Source organism: Geotrypetes seraphini, chromosome 15 (genome assembly GCF_902459505.1).
Source record: "Geotrypetes seraphini chromosome 15, aGeoSer1.1, whole genome shotgun sequence".
Classification (NCBI taxonomy): domain Eukaryota; kingdom Metazoa; phylum Chordata; class Amphibia; order Gymnophiona; family Dermophiidae; genus Geotrypetes; species Geotrypetes seraphini.
Genome location: NC_047098.1, coordinates 13,613,813 through 13,631,415, shown reverse-complemented (window position 1 = coordinate 13,631,415; position 17,603 = coordinate 13,613,813). Strand labels below are relative to the sequence as shown.

The following is a 17,603-nucleotide window of genomic DNA, read 5'->3' as shown; positions in this document are numbered from 1 at the left end:
AACCACTTTTTATAGTTTTTATATACCAAGTCAATCTTAATATTGGTTTACGGACTTTTAGGAAATTATCCAAGTCTTTTTTAAACCAAGCTTTTATGTTCTTTGGTGATAAGGATTATTCAATAGAAAAATGAGAGCTTTAAGATTCTTGAATTTTCCAAAGTGTCACCAGTTGAGATGGCTAGGAAATATTTCCGTGAGACTTTAGCCATTCCACCAGAAAATCTACCTCCAATTGTTAGAGCTTACTACTTGAACATAAAGACAACACAAGGGGAATCCACACCTACAGAAACCCCAGTGGATAAAGTAGTGGATATGAATTTGTCTTCATTTCTGGAAAACTCCCTTGAGGTTGTCACCCAAAGAACTACCATGTTGTTGACCCTAGCCTTGGAGAGTGAAAGGGAATTTATTCTTCGTATGTATTTTCGTTATATAAATGATGTTTTTGGGCTCTAATGTTCGAGTTTTTCCAGATTTAGCTCAGAGGACCCAGAGACGTAGGAAGGAGTTCTTGTCCTTGAGGTCAAGAACCCTGGCACTGGGGGCTACATTTCTTGTTAAATTTCCTGCAAAGTGTTATGTATCTTTTCAAGATAAGAATTTTCTTTTTTTTTTGAGCCCAAACAACTTTTGGAATTTATTGGATCAAAAGAGAGATTGGTAACCATGTCTAGTAATGTATGGCCTGCCAGCTGGCTGTAATTAGCGAATCTAATGCCGTGACCTTAATTAGCTAATTTGTTACTATTATTTAGAAGTTTATTTCTTTTCTTGATCTTTAAATTGTGGACTAAATAAGACATGATTATTTTTCTTTATAAGTTTTATTGAATATCATTACTGGATCTGTTGCATTGTATAAAAGTAATGCTTGTATTTAAAATGGAAAATCTTATAAATAAAGAAATTTTAAAAAAAGAAAAATGAGAGCATTTCCAGAGTCTATAGAAAAGGATGTAAGGAAGGACTGACTGATTAATTTTATAACTGTCTACTTGCTTAGTTGGCATCACTTCTCTTTTTGCTAATTCCCAATTCCACATTGCTCATCACTTCCACTCGACAGGACTGTGCATAGCAATTTTTTTAGGTTTTATAACCACAGTAGCCAAGTTTAAAATCATACATTATTAGTGAGCATGCAGTGCCATAAAACACTTTACCCCCGATACTCAGAATGACGCAGACATTCACACACGAGTGGTTTGCCAAGAGAAGCTGAATTTCTCCAAGATGAAAAGAACCGTTTTCACATAACGTATTGCTTGATGGCAAGAAGACCGATACTTGAAGACTTGCAAAGTGAATGCTTCTGTACATTAACATTGTGCAAATGGATTTTTTAAAATGCATTTAGGGCTCCTTTCACAAAGGTGCGCTAGCGTTTTTAATGCACGCACCAGATTAATGTGAACTATAGCGCGAGCTAGCCGAAAATCCACCGCCTGCGCAAAAGGAGGCGGTAGCGGCTAGCGCACGTGGCAATTTAGCGCGCGCTATTCTGCGCGTTAAGGCCCTTGCACGCCTTTTATGAGAATGTTCTGAAATTGTACCGGTACAATAAATCTTACCATAGGCCGCTCAACAAAAACAATTCAAACATACCAAGCACTACAAAAAAACATTACAAAATGAAACTTTATTGACGGAGGAAGTGATGTCAGCGTGCCGAATGACAGCTTAACTTTCTTCTCCTGAAGCACCCTCATCAAAATCTGTCTAATCCTTCAATTTGAAATTATTATTTTTTCTTGCTTTCAGCATATTTGACTCGAGTTCCTCTGTCCTTATGAGTAAATCTGGAAATTCCGTGCATAAAGGGGCAGATAAAGCCTTGGCGCGATTGGCAGCAAAAAAATCTGCGCCGCCATGCTTCTCAGGCCTGGGATTCCAACTCGGACTCAGAATCCTCTCACAGCGATCTCTCGCTAACTGGAAGCCAGGGTCAAAACCTACCTAAAGCCTTGACAACTATCTTACAAGAAATTCGAGAGGAAATAAAATCTTCTCGTGAAGAAATCCTAGACCACATGGAGACCCTGGGAGCGGGTTTAAGAGAACCGGGTGGTTGAGTAGCAGACGCTGAGGTTAAACTTGAGAAACATGACGAGCTCTTGGCAGCAACTAAAGAATCTAGTAATAAACTTTTTGCTCAATACAATGACCTGCTTTATAAGATGGATGATCTCAAGAATCGTGGCCATCGAAGCAATCTGAGGTTTCGCGATGTCCCTGAGAGGGGTGCCACGGAATAGTCACACTTTGCTGGAGCCGGAGGGAGAAGAGTTTACATTGCAATTGGAAAGAGCGCACCGTTCCTTGGGACGTGCACAAGAGAATAGACCTCGAGACATCATAACATGCTTTTCTTCATTTGCTGAAAAGGAGCGGGTTTTGGGCAAAGCTCATCTGACACCTAATCTACAGTATCAAGATGCAAGAATCTCAATCTACCAAGATTTATAGGCATATACTGTACACTTCAGCAACATAGGACTTTGAAACCTGCCCTTGAAGTATTCGCTAATGCTAACATTAAATATAGAAGGGCTTTTCCCTTTGCTTTGTGTTTTCCAGCAGGAGGTAAATTGCATCATGTGCGTTCGCTTTTAGAGGCCTGGCAGATTCTACATGAGCTGGATCTTGCTCCTACAGCCCAACATCCTAATGCTATTGCTCCAGCTACAAGATCTTCTGGATCCCGACAAAAGTCCAAGGCTACCACTTAAACCGCTGGTGTACTTTGACTACTAATTTGAATCTATTTGCATTATTTGCTTTTCACATTTTTCCGACTTGCTTCTACTGTAGGTGCATGAGCTATGTTCTTTGCTAGCATGATACCTACTAATCAATACGGGGATTAAACCTCATAGGCTGTGTTCCATAATGGACCACCTTTTTTTTTTCTTTTTCTTGACTGATGTGGGTGCGTGGGGGGAGGGGAGCGAGTTTGTTTGGTATGTCGATGCAGGACATCAGATGTACCTGTTGTTTCCCTTCTTTTTGGGTTTTGTCTTTTTATTTATTTATATCATTTTCAAACTTATATCAAGCATAATAACTTGTACAGAAAGAAGTTAAACATAAGAACAAATTCCCTCAAGATTGACATTACAACAGACAAAAAAGAAAAAAGACATATATATGTTTAACTTTACTCAAGTCCTACAAAAGGATCCGAGATTAATAAAAAGTGAGAAAATTAAGTAAATAGTCAAGGATATAAAGCTGTAGGGCTGAGAGCTAATGCCTAAATTAATCTAAAGAGCTAATGATGTTCTTCCTCCAAACGGGATAATGCCAAGAAGTTAGTTAACTGAAAAGATTCAAAGAAAACATACTTAATTTCACGGTGATAACACTATACACTTGCAAGGGTGCCTTAAATAGAATGTAGCCCCTAAAGCTAAAACACCTGGCTTCAAAAGAAGAAATTCAGGTTGGCGCTTCAGCGACTCGCGTGAGAGATTGGGAAACATCTGAATTTTAAGTCCATGAAATTCTTTTTGTCTGTTTTTGAAGAATAGTCTCAAAATCCATGCTTTGTCTGGCTGAAGGGTAACCGTTAAGATTAACATAGCTGGGATTGCCATTTCTTTATCTGATGTCTCGAGTAAGGTTGATACCTCTAATACCTCCTGGTTGTTAGTCACTTGACGCTGAACTTGATTTTTTGCAGGCAAGTAATAAACCTAAGAGAATGGAGGTAAGCATTCCTCCGATACTCCCAGTATTTCCTGTAGATATCGTTTAATCATTTCTCTAGGGGACGCCATAGCGACCCTTGGGAAATTAAATTAATCAATCCAAGGTTATTACCACAAGCGTTGTTTTCCAAAGACTCAATTTTTCTCCTAAGATTTGTATTATCTTTAATTAATGTCTCTTGAATATTTTTTAAAGATACCAAGTCCTGTTCCACTTTTCCAATAGTTACTTTAGAAGAAACCATATCAATTTTAAGTTCTTTTATCTCTTTTGTTTGTTCAATTAGGTTCTCTTCTATGTATTGAAAATGTGGACTTATGGCTTTACCAAAGTTAGCCACAAGGTCCCATAATGATTCCAGAATCACTTCAGTGGGTTTAGTTATAAGAAATTTTTCTTGCTTAGTGAAAAAATGCTCACCGTCAGTTGAATCTGCTTACCACTTTCCCCTCTGGATATGTCCTTCACTCAGCGATGATATTGCCTCAATCTCCATGATGGGGCTTTCCTGCCGAAATTCCCCATCTCCCAGTATTACAATGCTTGCCTCCAGAGGGGAAGACAATCCAGTCTGCGGGGTCTCCCCACTCCGTGGAGAGCTTGTGATCCGAGGCTTCGAAGGCGGTGCTCTTGCTTCAGGGCTAAGGGTAGTATCCAGCCCAAGGAGAGTCGCTGCGGTCCCACCTACTCCCAGCGTCTCCAGCGGGCCAACTGCTGACGCCAACAGGGCACTTTGCATCCTCCTCAGCAGCTCGTCTGTGGTGCTGACAGAGATTCCCCCAATGTGCCGCGAGGCAGCAGTGGCATTCCGGCCGTCTCTTCGGCATCTCTGGTAGGTAGTGATCTCACTCCTCAAAATTTTCCTCGGAATCAGTCGAACTCTGGAGGAGCGTTACTCAGCACTTCCAGCTTGTGGCCATTTTGGATCCCCCCCTTATTTTTGGATTGGTGAGGGGGGAGTCCTGACAGTGTTTATTGAACTGTTGGATGGTTTTGGTGTGTATGTTGTGATTGTCTGGTTGGTGTGTGTGATGGTTTCGACTTGGTGGGGGGGGGGGAGGGAGGGAGGGTTACAGGAATCTTTGAAATGCACGAAGGCATACATTGGCTGGTTATATCTGATTTTGATGTTTTTCTTTTTTCTCTCTTGATTCATGGGGCAGCCTTGTGTGGATGAAACAAGGTCACATTAGCTGTTCTGCTTTAATAAATTGCCTACTACCTTACCATCAAAAAAAAAAAAATTTATCTTATAATATCAAGGGTTAAATTCCCCGTATAAACGTCATTCTCTCTTTAGAGAATTAATTCGAGTACAACAACATATTGTTTTGCTACAGGAAACCCATTTCTTAAAAAGATACAAGTGGCTTTTAGCTCACCCTCGGTTTCCTGTGCAATACTTTGCTTCTAATTCTTCTAATGCTAAGACTCGTGGTGTGACTATTTTATTTCATTCTTCTTTGCAGGTGCAACTTCTTCATGTTAAAAGAGATAAAGAGGGTCGTTATTTGTTATTGCATTTACTAATTGCATCCGTTTATGCTCCTAAGAAACATAAGGACCAATTTTATGCTTCTTTGCTTTCTGTTGTGCAGTGCTTTGTTCAAGGTCGACTAATTCTTGGGGGTGATTTTAATGCCACTATGCAACCTCGGTTAGACCGTTCAGCGCAATTAGTTGCCACAGATTTTAAGACGTCAAAGGCCTAGTCTCATCTGGCAACCACTCTGGGGCCGATTGATGATTGTAGATTTAGGGCTGGATTTTGTATAGGAAGCCCAGTCTCAGAAGCCGCCTAAGAATCACTTTTGAGAATCGCACACGGGCGTCCTATATTATCCAGACACTGCCAATATCCGTAGTGGTACCCAGATGGCTACCTGGTTAGAAAGGCTGTCCTAAGTTAACTGGCTAACCATCTGGGTACCACCTCAGAAGATCAGCAGTACCTGCTGTAATTCCTAGCGGCCACCCCAGACTTCGATACTCAGGCCCAGATTCTATAAATTACGTCTAAAGTTAAAGCGCCTAGATTTGTGCACTTAGCCGATCTATGCACCTAACTTAATTTTCTTAACTGGCTTAATCGTCGATAATTGAAAAAGTCATTTTTTACAAAATTAAAAATTAATTAATTAGTTGGCAGCCGCCTAAATGGCAGTGAGCCTAAGGATTCAATGACTATTGGTGCCTAAGACTGCTTTGGCGCGATTTATAAACAGTGCCTAGCAGATGATTGACAATCAAGCTCACCAGCGCCTAGGTGCTCTTTATAGAATTAGGGCCTCAATGCATAACGTCTAGTATTCTATAAGTTATGCATGTTTAAGTATGGGACCTGCCCACTCCCTGGCACATGAATACTCTAAGTTTGCAGAATATTGCCTAATGCTCAAATGGCACATATGCGCTTTATCATAACCAACTATTCAATCCAAATGGAACTGGAAGGCCAGCTGCAAAATAGAACCTTAGCAAACAGACTGGCCTAATCTAATCTAATCTAATCTAATCTAATCCTTAGGTTTGTATACCGCATCATCTCCACGTTCGTAGAGCTCGACGCGGTTTACAGTAGGAGAAATAGGAAGGAACTACAACAGAGGGTTAGAGGTAGAAGTGTGAAGAAAATTTAGAGGACTTGGGATGCCAAGATATAAGAGTTTCCTTGATTCCTAAGTTGGAGGGAGACTTACATTTTTTGAGAAAAGCCAGGTTTTCAGATGTTTGCGGAAAACTTGGAGAGAGCTCAAGTTCCGAAGAGGGGAGGTAAGGTTGTTCCAGAGCTCAGTGATTTTGAAGTGGAGGGAGGTCCCTAGCTTTCCTGTGTGGGAAATGCCTTTTAGCGAGGGGAAGGATAGTTTTAATTTGTGGGAGGATCTGGTGGTATTAGGATTTGAGGAATTCCTACTGCATATAATTCAGCTGAATAAATTCCTCTCAGTTCCAAGGTCAAACCTCATCACATTAGAGGTACAGCAACTACAGTGGTCCTCTTGAAATCTTGCTGACTATAATCTGCAAGGCAGCTACAGTACCTGGTCTTGTCTTCATATTCATCACTGCACATACTATTTGCAATAGGCTTCGGCACAGGACAGTGCCTTCAGTCAAACCTGTCCTTGTCTCCTAACAACTCACGCTTAACTGTGTGGCCTCCTCTAAGACACTACATTGCTGTACAGTGACAGGTCAAATGCGCCCAAGACAACAGCGCGCTGACAAAACCGCCAAGACAAGTCAGCGCAAAGATAACAGCGCGCAAGACAATTGAGCACAAGGATAACTCAGCGCAAGACAATTGAGCGCAGGGACAACTCAGCGCAACGACAATTCAGCGTGCCTTAAAATGGCGCATGGCGAAGGGCTCGGCGCTCAGATGTCTTTCGCTCAATTGTCTCACGTTCAGATGTCTTTCGCCCAGTTGTCTCGCGCTCAGTTGTCCCGCTCGTGCTTGTTACTAAAAATCATTTGCGCTGAATTGCCTTGCGCTTATATGTCTTGCGCTCACTTGTCTGCGCGCTGTTGTCTTGTGCGCATTTGACTATGAACCTTGCTGTACAGCCCTAAGCTTGGGAATCATGTCTTTGTGTACCTGTTTACTGTTGAGAGCAGAATAGATACGACACACAACCCCTCCTCATTTGTCCAATAGTTTTTTGGTTTTTTTTAGCTGTGTTGAGTTTAGAAAATCGAAACATGATGGCAGATAAAGGCCAAATGGCCCATCCAGTCTGCCTATCCGCAGTAGCCATTATCTCTTCCAACGTGCCTATCCCAAGCTTTCTTGAATTCAGATATAGTCTGTCTCCACCACCTCTTCCGGGAGACTGTTCTATGCAGCAACTTACAGGAAGAGCCACACATGCTCAGAAATCCACACAGAAGTCCTGGAGCTCTGGGAGAATAGTTCGGTTCTGGCATTAATAAGTGACAATTACCCACTTAAGTGCCTTATCAATTCTGCTGTCTATGAAAAACACGAGTCCGCCCGATGCTCCGGACCCAAACACTGCAAACACCAATTGTGTGGGTCAGTGAGGGAGATCGGGCGTGCACACCGCTGGCACTTCTTAAAACCGGGCTGCGGGGGCATGAATGGGAATACGGCCTCCGCAAAATCAAACCCCGAGGCCTGTATAATGGCAACAGGCCCCGCCGGGGCAAAGACGAAAAAAGGAAGAAAATAAAGATTTTTTTTTTTTTTTGACAAATTAAAGAAAAGGTAACCCGAAGGTAAAATGAAAACAAAAAGAGAAAAATTTTGCGAGCGGGAAGGCAGAAAAGTGAGTTTCAACAGCCGTTGAAAAAACACGCGTCTTCTTCGCTCCGCGGAAACGAAGAAACTGGGGACCACGCACTCCTCCGTCGGGCGGGAAGGCACTCGCGCACGCGCGGTGCGGCCAACTAGAACCTTCTAGTTAAAAAGGTCCGTACCGAGGGCTCCGTCGGTGACGTCACCCATGCGTAAAGAATATGCTGCCTGCTTGTCCTGGGATAACACCAGTTACGTTCTGCTGGAGCTAGAAAGAACAAAAATATTGGTAACGTAGTAAAAAAAAAAATTACCAGTTTCATACAGGTTTAAGTACTATGCATAATTCTCAAACATGCTCCTACCAACCTTTTCCCATTTTCCCGCCATTTCCCCCTCTCAGATCCTAAGGTATTTACTGTAACTTACATTCTATAAGGTCCTGAAGGATGGGATGTAAAAGAGCTCTGGGGGTTCCATGATACAATTTTATTCTAAAATGGAAAAAAGATTTTTAAAAAATTGAAACAAATTTAAAAACTACATAGAGAAAATCAGAAAATTGTATTAATAGTTGTCTAATTTATATCTGCGCGCCAGCACCTAGCAAAGCCTAAATCAAGGTGCCTGCCAATGCCTACCTGAAAAGTAGGTGTGATTATTTTTTATTATTTTATTTTATTTATTCAATTTTCTATACCGTTCTCCCAAGGAAGCTCAGAAAGGTTTACATTAATTTATTCAGGTAGTCAAGCATTTTTCCCTGTGTGTCCCGGTGGGCTCACAATCTCTCTAATGTACCCGGGGCAATGGGTAGAATGGGTAGAACAGGTGTGATTGACTTAGGCATCATAACTAGGTGCCAATAAATTAGTCTCTTAATTACCCCCCTTTTTTACGAAGGGTTTTAGCGCCGGCAGCAGCCGTGACTGCTCCTACGCTCATAAGAATTCTATGAGTGTCGGAGCAGTTACTGCTGCTGCCAGCGCTAAAACCTGCGTTATACCTTCATAAAAGAAGGGGTACATGTGTAGTTTATAGAATATGATAAGCTGCATCTAGGCTCACCATCTTACATCTGGCATTAAGAGAACATGCCTAAATATGGGCATGCCAATACTGACATATGCTAGTATTCTAGAACAGAATCTTGATGCCAAGATGCCATTAGAGAATTAGTAAGCACAGGGCACTGGGGCATCTACCATGAGGCAACAATTTATAGAATTGCTCTGCTGCTTTTCAAAATAAATATATGCTATGTTGCCTCCTCCCCTCCCCCACAAATTTGGCCCCCTACATAAATGGTTCAAAGTACACCAATACTTTTAATGTATGTATTTTACATTGGCTAATTTTCAAAGAGAAAAACATGGACCATTTCTCTATGAAAATTTGTCTTAAGTATGCATGTTAAAAAGGCTTGCATAGCTTTGTAGTTATGAGCTACTGGAAAACTGTACCCAAGTGATATATAATTTATAAATAAAAAAAGAAATTGAATAATCCCATGAACAGCAGTATCTTTCTACAAAATACATGTTTGAGACTTTTTGCATAAGTAAGGCAGAAATATCTCAGTGCACAATTTGAACTCAAAACACACAGGAATATTCTGCACTTAAGCACTAAAACCACTTGTTTGAATATTTAATTAAAATGTTACATGAACTAGTTTAATAATGGAGTAGTTTTTTGATGAAGAGGGCATGATCCACTGAGACTCTCCTGAAGATTTAATGTAACATTTAAAGTAGAGTTATCATACCAAAGTAGAAAACAATCAATTGTCAGGCTAATAAAGTGTTATAAAAAGACTTCATGATCTCACAAAAATGAAATTACTGTTGGTACTGCTCCAGCTAAAAATTATCTTAAACAAATTATGCATAATATCTTTTGATTTTTTTTTAATTTATCATTTAAAAATTCATATAACATGAAAGTTTTTTAAATCCATTTTAAAACTACCTGCTACCCGACTTGCTGAATATCTATTTCTTCCACTGTTATACCTTACTAGTATTTTAGCCCGTTACATTAACGGGTGCTAGAATATAAGTCTGTCTGTCTTTATTTCTGTCTCTCTCTCCGTCCCGCTGTCTTTCTTTCTGTCTGTCTCTCCCTGGCCCCTTTGTCTGTCTGTCTTTCTGTCTCTCTCGCTGCCCCTGTGTCTTTCTTCTTTTCTTTCTGTCTCCCTTCCTCCCACTATTTGTCTTTCTTTCTATCTGTCTCTCTCCTTGCCTCCTATGCAGCAGCATTTCTCTCCCCCCACTTCCCTGTGCAGCAGCCACAGCAGCATTCCCTCCCCTCCATTTCCTTGTGCAGCAGCATTTCCCTCACCCTAATTCCCTGTGCAGCAGCAGCATTTCGATCCCCCCACTTCCCTGTGCAGCAGCCACAGCAGCAGCATTCCCTCCCCCACACCACTTCCCTGTACAGCAGCAGCGTTTCCCCTACCCCCCCTTTCCCTTCCCGCGGTCTGGCCAGCTCCCTTAGTCCCTTACCGCCCCCCCCCCGTCCCTTCCCGCGGTCCCGACAAACCTGCTTCGATCTGGCCTGCTCCCTGCTCGCCTTGCCGTAGTGTATTTTTTTTGTTGAATGATGCGGCGGCGGCGGCGGCTCCTCTCATGATCTCCACCTGCGTCAGAAGTCCGACGCAGGCGGGGATCGTGAGAGGAGCCATCGCCGCGTCTTTCAACTAAAAAATACACTACAGCAAGGTGAGCAGGGAGCAGGACAAACTGAACAACAGCATGAAAAACAGGGAGCAAGGCAGAACTTAAAACATAAAATTTTAGGTCAGCGAGTGTGCTTAGACGAAAACCTTGGCAGAATTAATAGTAAGTTTAAAGTTGCCGCAGCGGCTAGAAGCCGCCACCGCGTCTTTGAACTTAAAAATACAATTCGAAAAGACATTAAGGGAGCAGGGAGCATAAAGAACTTTAGAAAAGATGTTCCTAAGCAATTTATTTATAGAAAACATCACCTGAAAACATCACCTTCTGGTGCGCGAGTGTTCTTACAGGGAAACAGAATCCTAAGCACGCATGCTGGGGCCCTACAGCTCACGGAAAACTGGAGCACGCAGGTAAGAGTGCGCATGGGCGGCTTAGGGTTTTATTATATTAACAACACAGTCTTGACTGTTAAGTCCATGAGCGAATACACAGAAAATGCACAGAAAAATAAAAAGGCACAATAAATTGAATCTCATTGTTTCTCCTTGAATATTTAATACCTTTTGCTCTGCGTGCTAGGTTCTGTTGGTTCGGACTGGTTACTGAATAGCTGAAGAATTCCAAATCCACAAGACAGATTCCATTGGCTTCCATCACGTTTCTTGGCTAAGGCCACAATTTCTGTTACTGCAACAAGGTTTGTGTGAGTTAAAGATGTGTGAAAATAGAGAGGCTGAAAAAAAGAGAACAGATTTTGAAAATCAGTATGGCATTGTCCAGTTGATCTGTGCTGCATTTAGAGTGAAAAAATTTGAAGGGCAGGTTATCTTAAAACTAACCCAATTAAGATATTCTAGATATTTTATAAGTGACATCCCACAACAAGATCTGTATAAAATTCATTCACTTAATGCTCATGGTATATAGCAGTGCACAAAATAAGCCTCCTTTCATTCAGCACATGAAAATATGCAATAATTTTTTAGTCAATATTCAGCCCCTGGTGGTTAGCATTTAAGCCCCGACTCCTCCCAGCTAAAATTAATCCTGAATATATTCAATGCTAAGCACTGAATATCCAAGCATGACTGGACATGTGCTGGCCACTGGAATTTATGCAGGTACCAGCCAATATTCAGCCAGGGCCCACAAATAGGAATCTGTAAGATCCTTCAAACGCCACCCTTCCTCCCCAGTCCTCATCCTCTTCCTTACCCACACATTTCAATTTCCCTTCATTTTGGTACTCCCTCTGCACAACTGCAAAACCCACCAATGGTACTTCCACCCGCCTAATCAACTGAAAACCGCCAGGACATACCTGGGGGGAGGGGTTCATCCCTGGTGGTCTAGTGGGATGAGACACGTGTGGTTTCTGCCCAACCTGGCTCGAAGTGGAATAGGGCACCCAGGGCCTGATTCTATATATAGTGCCCTAGTTAGGCCTCATTAAGAGCTATAATTAAAGACGCCTAGCAATGCCTAACTAAAATCCATGCCTACCCTAAAATAAACCAATTAGCTTAAATGACATGGTAATTGACCACCCTACTGAAGTTAATTGAATAATTAAAATGAAAAGTTAGCCACAGAATTCTGCACGGCACCTAACAACAGCTAAGACGAGGCGTCTTCTGAAGCCTACCTGAAAAGTTGGCATGGTTAGGAGGTGAATAGACACAATTGACTTAGGTGCTGGTAAATTACAACTGGCAAAACTAGTGCCTACCGACAGGACGCCTAGCCACACCTAAGCAAGCCTAGGCACCACTAGGTGGGATTCTATAAACGGTGCCTAACAGCATGCATTTTTGGGCCCAAAAATTTCAGTTTATATTTGAGTATATATGTTATTAATATAAGAATTATCATATTGGGTCCATCAAACCCAGCATCCTGTTTCCAACAGCAGCCAACCCAGGTCCCAAGTACCTAGCTAGATCCCAAGTAGTAAAACAGAGTTTACATTGCTTATCCTAGGAATAAGCAGTGGATTTCCCCAAGCCATCTCAACAGTAGCCTATGGACTTCTCTTTTAGGAAATTATCCAAACCTTTTTTAAATCCTGCTAAACTTATTTCACCACATTCTCAGGCAACAAATTCCAGAGTTTAATTACACATTGTGTGAAGAAATATTTTCTCTGGTCTGTTTTAAATCTAATCTAATCTAATCCTTAGGTTTGTATACCGCATCATCTCCACGTTCGTAGAGCTCGACGCGGTTTACAGTAGGAGAAATAGGAAGGAACTACAACAGAGGGTTAGAGGTAGAAGTGTGAAGAAAATTTAGAGGACTTGGGATGCCAAGATATAAGAGTTTCCTTGATTCCTAAGTTGGAGGGAGACTTACATTTTTTGAGAAAAGCCAGGTTTTCAGATGTTTGCGGAAAACTTGGAGGGAGCTCAAGTTCCGAAGAGGGGAGGTAAGGTTGTTCCAGAGCTCAGTGCTTTTGAAGTGGAGGGAGGTCCCTAGCTTTCCTGTGTGGGAAATGCCTTTTAGCGAGGGGAAGGATAGTTTTAATTTGTGGGAGGATCTACTACTTAGTAGCTTCATCACATGCCCCCTAGTCCTATTTTTGGAAAGAGTAAGCAAACAATTCACATCTACCCTTTCCACACCACTCAGTATTTTATAGACCTCTATCATATTACCCCTGAGCTGTCTCTTCTCCAAGCTGAAGAGCCCTAGCTGCTTTAGCCAATCCCTATTATCATTTTTGTCGCTCTTCTCTGTACTTTTTCTAATTCTGCTACATCTTTTTTTGCACAAGGTGAAGCCATAGAGTGATACAAGGACATTATAACATTTTCATCTTTGTTTTCCATTCCCTTCCTGATAATTCCTAGCATTCTATTAGCTGTTTTAGCCGCTGCCACACATTGAGCAGAGGGTTTCGATGTATCCTCAAGGATGACACCTAGTTCCTTTTCCTGGGCAGTGAGTCCTAACGTGGAGCCCTGCTTGGGTTCCTCTTTCCCACATGCATTACTTTGCATTTGCTCACCTTAAACATCATCTGCCATTCTGGTACCCAGGCTCCCAGTCTCATAAGGTTCTTTTGCAGTTTTTCACAATCACAACAGCTTTGAACAACTTTGTGTCATCAGCAACCGCTAGGTCACTAGTTATTCACATCTCTAGGCCATTGATAAATATGTTAAAAAGCAGCGGTCCCAGCACAGACCCCCCCCCCAGGGGAACCCCACTATTTACCATGGAGAATATTGACTATTTAAATCTACTCTCTGTTTTCTATCTTTCAATTAGTTCTTAATCCATAACAGGACATTACTTCCTATCCCACAACTGCCTAATTCCCTCACCTTATTTTATACAAAAAAAAAAAAAAAAAAAAATAGGCACCTGCTTTTCTTTAAATAATACTAGCATTATATGCGCACCTATATTTTAGGCGCAACCACATACTCCAATAAGAACATAAGAAGTTGCCTCCGCTGAGGCAGACCAGAGGTCCATCTTGCCCAGCGGTCCGCTCCCGCGGCAGCCCATCAGGCCTAATTGCCTGAACAGTGTCCCTGTCTAATTTTGTAACTGCCTCTAAACCTCTAAACCTATCCCTATAACCTACCTCTAATCCTATCCCTATAACCTACCTCTACTCCTAGCTGTACCCCTCAATCCCTTTGTCCTCCAGGTACCTGTCCAAACCTTCTTTGAAGCCTTGTAGCGTGCTCCTGCTTATCACATCCTCCGGTAGCGCATTCCATGTATCCACCACCCTCTGGGTGAAAAAGAACTTCCTTGCGTTTGTTTTAAACCTACCCCCTTTCAATTTCTCTGAGTGCCCCCTTGTGCTTGTGGTTCCCCTTAATTTGAAAAGTCTGTCCCTGTCTATTTTTTCTATACCCTTCATGATCTTGAAGGTTTCTATCATGTCTCCTCTAAGTCTCCGCTTTTCCAGGGAGAAAAGCCCCAGCTTTTTCAGTCTGTCAGTATATGAGAGGTCCTCCATACCCATAAAGCTGATGTAAATGTTTGCACCTAGATTACTAAAATACATGCATAAATTATTCTATAATTTATGCATATAATTTTGTGCCCCACCCTTGCTCCAAACTCTGCTCATGTGAATGCCCACTTGTAAAGTCACTTATAGAATGGCGCATAGTTGGACTACCGTCATTGCATAAACTCCCCTTGAGCTTTACTTGAAGAAGGTGTGAACTAAATGCAAATGAGAATAATTATCTAATTTGCTGCCTTAATCTAAGTGGCTCCTTATAAAATTGCCCCGTAGTGGTCAGTTGTGCTTTACCAGGTTTCAGACAGTTGTGGTTTGCAGACGACTATTGCTGAAGTAGCTGTTAAAGCAAATATGAGAAACTATCAGGCTATGAGAAATCTCACAGCACCACAGCTCGGATGATAGCTAATTCTGATTGAGCTGGTGGAAGCCAGAAGGAGCAGCTTGACTGGGTCAAGGAAAAACAAAGGTGGCTTAAACTATGAGTCAGAAACATAACACTTAAAGGAATACACACAGAAACTTGCTTCTGTAAAAGGCCACCATTGGATACTGCTAATAAATAACTGGCTAACAGTTTATTTACCTGACATTGTGTGTTTATGCTGCATCTTTCATTTTAAAAAAACTGAAGCAAACTGCGCAAAGGCTAATGAACTGTATCAACGATGATTCTAACTTTTTTAATTACAGCGATAGCCAGAAGGAGATAAAAAAGATTTAATTAAAAATAACTGTATGCTGGAAGAATGTTACTTTAATTGGGAGAAGCTACTGGTTTTCACTTTACCAAACAGCAGGTGAGAAATTAATGCAGAATTTGATAGCAGAGCAGCTAAGAATTTGTTGGCACACTAGATCAGCGTTTTCAAACCAGTGTGCTGTGGAGTTGGGCCAGCTTAAATTGAGCCAGACTGGAGTGTTTTCTTGTCCCTAGTGGTTGATGGCAGCAATTAATACAACCTGCTCGCATCAACCCTGGAACCTTCTCCCTGACCAACTTCCCGCTTCCGCATAGGCAGGAAGCGTCAGAGAGAAGGCTCTGGCGCAGGCTGTATGAATCACTGCTTGCTGCCATCAACTGCTAGAGACAAGAAAACTTTTAAAAGGTATATGGTTTTGAGGGGGGGGGGGAATAAAGAGAGACAAGCCGGGCAGAGCTTTGAATCCTTGCCTAGAAATAGTTGAGAAGAAAAAAATATTAAACTGAATCAGATTGGGCAGACTGGATGGACCATTTGGGTCTTTATCTGCCATCATCTACTATGTTACTATGTATGAGAGATGCCTGGCCTCCAGCTGGAAGAGGGAACAGGAGGTTTGCCATATTATTATCTCCTTGGAGGCGAAAATCTATAATGGCATCAGGCCGTAAAAGAGACCCAGTTTGGAAATATTTTAATGAAGTTCCTCTACCTATGGGTAAGGCAGACCTATGTGCAAAATGCAAACACCGCAAGAAAGAAATGCAAGGCCTGGTGGCCCAAATGAAACATCATGAGAAGTGCTTTGATGAAGATGACAAAAGAAACATGTTTGAACAGGTAGGATCTTCAGGTTGGTAAATGTTTCGATTTTATCATATTCTTAAAGACTGGCTTGAGGAATTGTCATATCTGAGCAAAAATATATTTGGTATTATTATTACTGCATTTTGATACAGTTATTAAGAAAAATATTCCTTTTTTGGGCAGTACTGAATGGCAGTGAATACAATGAGAAAAACATGATTTAAATCAAGTCTTTCTAACTACTTTGTTTATTTCTCACCCGCCCTATCCAGGGCTAGTTACATATTAACATACAAAATTAAACATTTACATTTGTCGACTACTAGCCCATAGATGGGTGAGGGAAGAGAGAGCATGGTGGATTAGCTCAATAGAGCACTGGTCTCCAACCTTTTTCATGTAAAGGACCTCAGTGTGAATTCGAGAAAGTTTTGCTGGCCCTCAGAAGATTTCAAGCTTACAAGTATTAATAATTTTGTAAAAACTGCCTTGACCTACTTATTCAGATTGAGTATTAATCATTAAAAATTAATACTCTTATAAACATCTTTAATAAAAACAAATTCAAATTATTAAAAAAAAAGAAACTCACGTGTTTTTTTTAGGGGGGAGGAGGGGATTGTCAACAGTAGCAAATTCTATAAACGAGACACTTGAGTGACTATATGAAGTGGGCAAGATTGAAATTAATGCATTTAAAGCAGGGGAGCAGGGGGTGTCAAAGTCCCTCCTCGAGGGCCGCAATCCAGTTGGGTTTTCAGGATTTCCCCAATGAATATGCATGAGATCTATTTGCATGCACTGCTTTCATTGTATGCTAATAGATCTCATGCATATTCATTGGGGAAATCCTGAAAATCCAACAAGATTGCGGCCCTTGAGGAGGGACTTAGACACCCCTGATTTACAGGATCTGAAGTAGAGAATGACACGATGACAAAATCCATCACCGTTCCCGCGGAAAACCGCGGGAAATAATCCCATGTCATTTTCTAGTGTCTATTTCAACCTTGGTCCTTCTACACCAGCATTCTTCAAAACAAAGCTTGCGGGTCAGTGGTTGTGCCCAATTATACTCTGATTCTTCCTTCTCTCCTTAAAGAATGACATGAAGATGGTTTCCCGCGGTTATCCGCAGGGACGGGAACGGTGATGAATTTTGTCACCGTGTCATTCTCAAATCTGAAGAACATTTCAGGCAACTGTTTGAGGGGCACAATGGAGGACTTCAGGAGCTGCATATTAGAGACCATGCAATAGAGATTTTTTTTTCCCACTTTATTTTTAGTTTGATGCATACTGAAGTACAGAAGAAATACATCATCACCTCGCCTCCCTTCCAATATGACACAGTACATACCTTAAATACAAAGAGAATGGTTAGGGGCGATAAGATGGGGGGAAAAAAAGAGAGAAGGTGCATTTGGGGGAAAAGACTGCTCTAGTTA

The 17,603-nt window shown here is 41.5% G+C and overlaps 1 protein-coding gene across 7 annotated transcripts in view; it reads right to left on the bottom strand.

The window, feature by feature from the left end:
- The window catches only part of NPHP4 (nephrocystin 4), a 145,983-nt gene that overhangs the window by 112,566 nt on the left and 15,814 nt on the right, over positions 1-17,603 (bottom strand). For all 7 annotated transcript variants that reach the window (XM_033921887.1, XM_033921888.1, XM_033921889.1 and 4 more), the window contains 2 exons: positions 11,217-11,389; positions 8,405-8,469 (listed from right to left, as the gene is read on the bottom strand). In XM_033921887.1, the coding sequence (XP_033777778.1) occupies positions 8,405-8,469; positions 11,217-11,389 (238 nt within the window). The remainder of the gene's footprint in view (positions 1-8,404; positions 8,470-11,216; positions 11,390-17,603) is intronic.